This window comes from Octopus bimaculoides, chromosome 22, assembly GCF_001194135.2.
Source record: "Octopus bimaculoides isolate UCB-OBI-ISO-001 chromosome 22, ASM119413v2, whole genome shotgun sequence".
Taxonomy (NCBI): Eukaryota; Metazoa; Mollusca; class Cephalopoda; order Octopoda; family Octopodidae; genus Octopus; species Octopus bimaculoides.
Genome location: NC_069002.1, coordinates 3226701 through 3228582, shown reverse-complemented (window position 1 = coordinate 3228582; position 1882 = coordinate 3226701). Strand labels below are relative to the sequence as shown.

General features: G+C 38.4%; 2 protein-coding genes across 3 annotated transcripts in view; one reads left to right on the top strand and one right to left on the bottom strand.

Moving 5' to 3' along the window:
* LOC106870322 (ZZ-type zinc finger-containing protein 3) overlaps positions 1-1882 on the top strand; it is a 40863-nt gene that overhangs the window by 18324 nt on the left and 20657 nt on the right. The window lies entirely within an intron of this gene.
* Positions 1-1882, bottom strand: part of LOC106870317 (tetraspanin-33) — a 22008-nt gene that overhangs the window by 14682 nt on the left and 5444 nt on the right. Inside the window, exon 2 of the mRNA XM_052975636.1 lies at positions 244-444. Within this exon, the coding sequence (XP_052831596.1) occupies positions 244-444 (201 nt within the window). The remainder of the gene's footprint in view (positions 1-243; positions 445-1882) is intronic.

Here is a 1882-nt window from a genome sequence, read left to right as displayed (position 1 = left end):
TGTGTGTGTGTGTGTGTGTGTGTGTGTGTGTGTGTGTGTGTGTGTGTGTATTAGTGCTTGTTTTTATGTTCTGTTATAATAAAAACAATTTCACATTAATCTGATAGGTTATTCCATACTTTTGTAGAGTACAAATTTATTATTCTTATACAAGGGTGTTGTTGACAGTGACTTTGAAAAGGAGGATAATAGATGAAACCCCACCACCCTCCCAAAAAATGAAAGGCATGAGAAAACACTTACACATTTCAAGAGACAGATATTTTCCCTCAAAGCACCAATATATCCGGTAAAACCTAAGATAAAGATAATTATTCCAATGACGATAAAGATGAGTGAAATATCAAAAAAGGCATCGTAGATAGTTTCAATTTGTGTCTGGTTGAAACTGTTCTTCTCTATATATGCCCAGGTTCCAATGCCAATCATACCAGCACCAACAAGCTGAAATATATAAAAGAGAATTATATATATATATATATGTAATGTGAGGTCTGCAGCACCAGCACTATGGACGTAAGATTAGAATGTCATAGAGAAGAATCACAAGATAGATTCTTCAATCTGAGCTTGTCTGTAAGGGATCTAGTAAAGTAAAGGTCAAGTTACCTTCTCGAGCCATGTGGACACATAAAGGCCGGGTTGACAGTTTCGTGGCATAGAAATTTCTCACCTGGACAGGATGCTGGTCTGTCACAGGATTACTCATTTTGGCCAGCTGAGTGGACAGAGGTATTGACCAGTAAATAACAATATAATAATATTAGTGGTCATCCAAAGCATGAACCAAGAAGGCAAGTTTAGGAACAAATATATATATAGGCACAGCAGTGGCTGTGTGGTAAGTAGCTTGCTTCTCAACCACATGGTTCTGGGGCTTTTTCGGTTTCTGTATACCAAATCCACTCACAAGGCATTGATGAGCTCAGAGTCATAGAGGAAGACACTAGAGCAAGGTGTCACACAGTGGAATTGAACCCAGGAAACATAATGGTTATGAAGCAAGCTTCTTAACAACACAACCACGGCTGCACCCACATGTGTAGCTATGTCCATCAGTGTGCAGGAAGTGGGTGAAAGGGGAGATCTGAATTCTGTTTGTAAAGATGTGTGTGCGTGTGTGCGTGTATGCGTGTATGTGTGTGTGTGTGTATGTATGTATATATGTATATATATGTATATAAACATGTATGTATGATAAAGAGTAAATTGCTATAAATGTATTTGTACAAGTCTGTATGTTTGTGTGTGTGTGTGTGTGTGTGTGTGTGTGTATCTGTTTTGTATATATATATATATATATATGTGTGTGTGTGTGTGTATGTATTTATTTAAATGTAAGTATGCTTTCCTGTGTATGTATGTATGTGTGTATCACGAGTATATAGAGTTAAGCTTAGTTGTATTTATAGAAGCAAGTGTAAATGTGTTTGTGTATGCCTTCATGTGTGATTGTGCGTGTGTGTGATTGTGTGTGTGTGTGTCGTTGTGCATGTGTGTGAAAATGATTCTGTGTGTTCACTAAAGGAAATACAGACATGCAGACGGACGGACATGTCACTTATATAAGCCATGACTTAGGTTAAATTTATTATGTTTGATTGGATACAAGACATAGACTTATTAGGTGCAGCCTAATTTAAACAACACACGCATAGATATATGTGTACTTCCTTCAGCTATGAATGACCATGGGATTGCACCTACAAAGTTACCCTCCAAGGCACAAGTCTGGCCAAGGTTGTTTGTGGAAGACAAGGAGTCAGCCATGCATACCAGTCTCCCCTCTCCACACCATTATATGTATAGGGCAAAGGATAAAGGGTAGAGACCCCCTTCAGTCATGGAATGACCATGGGATTGCACCTAGAAAGTTACCCTG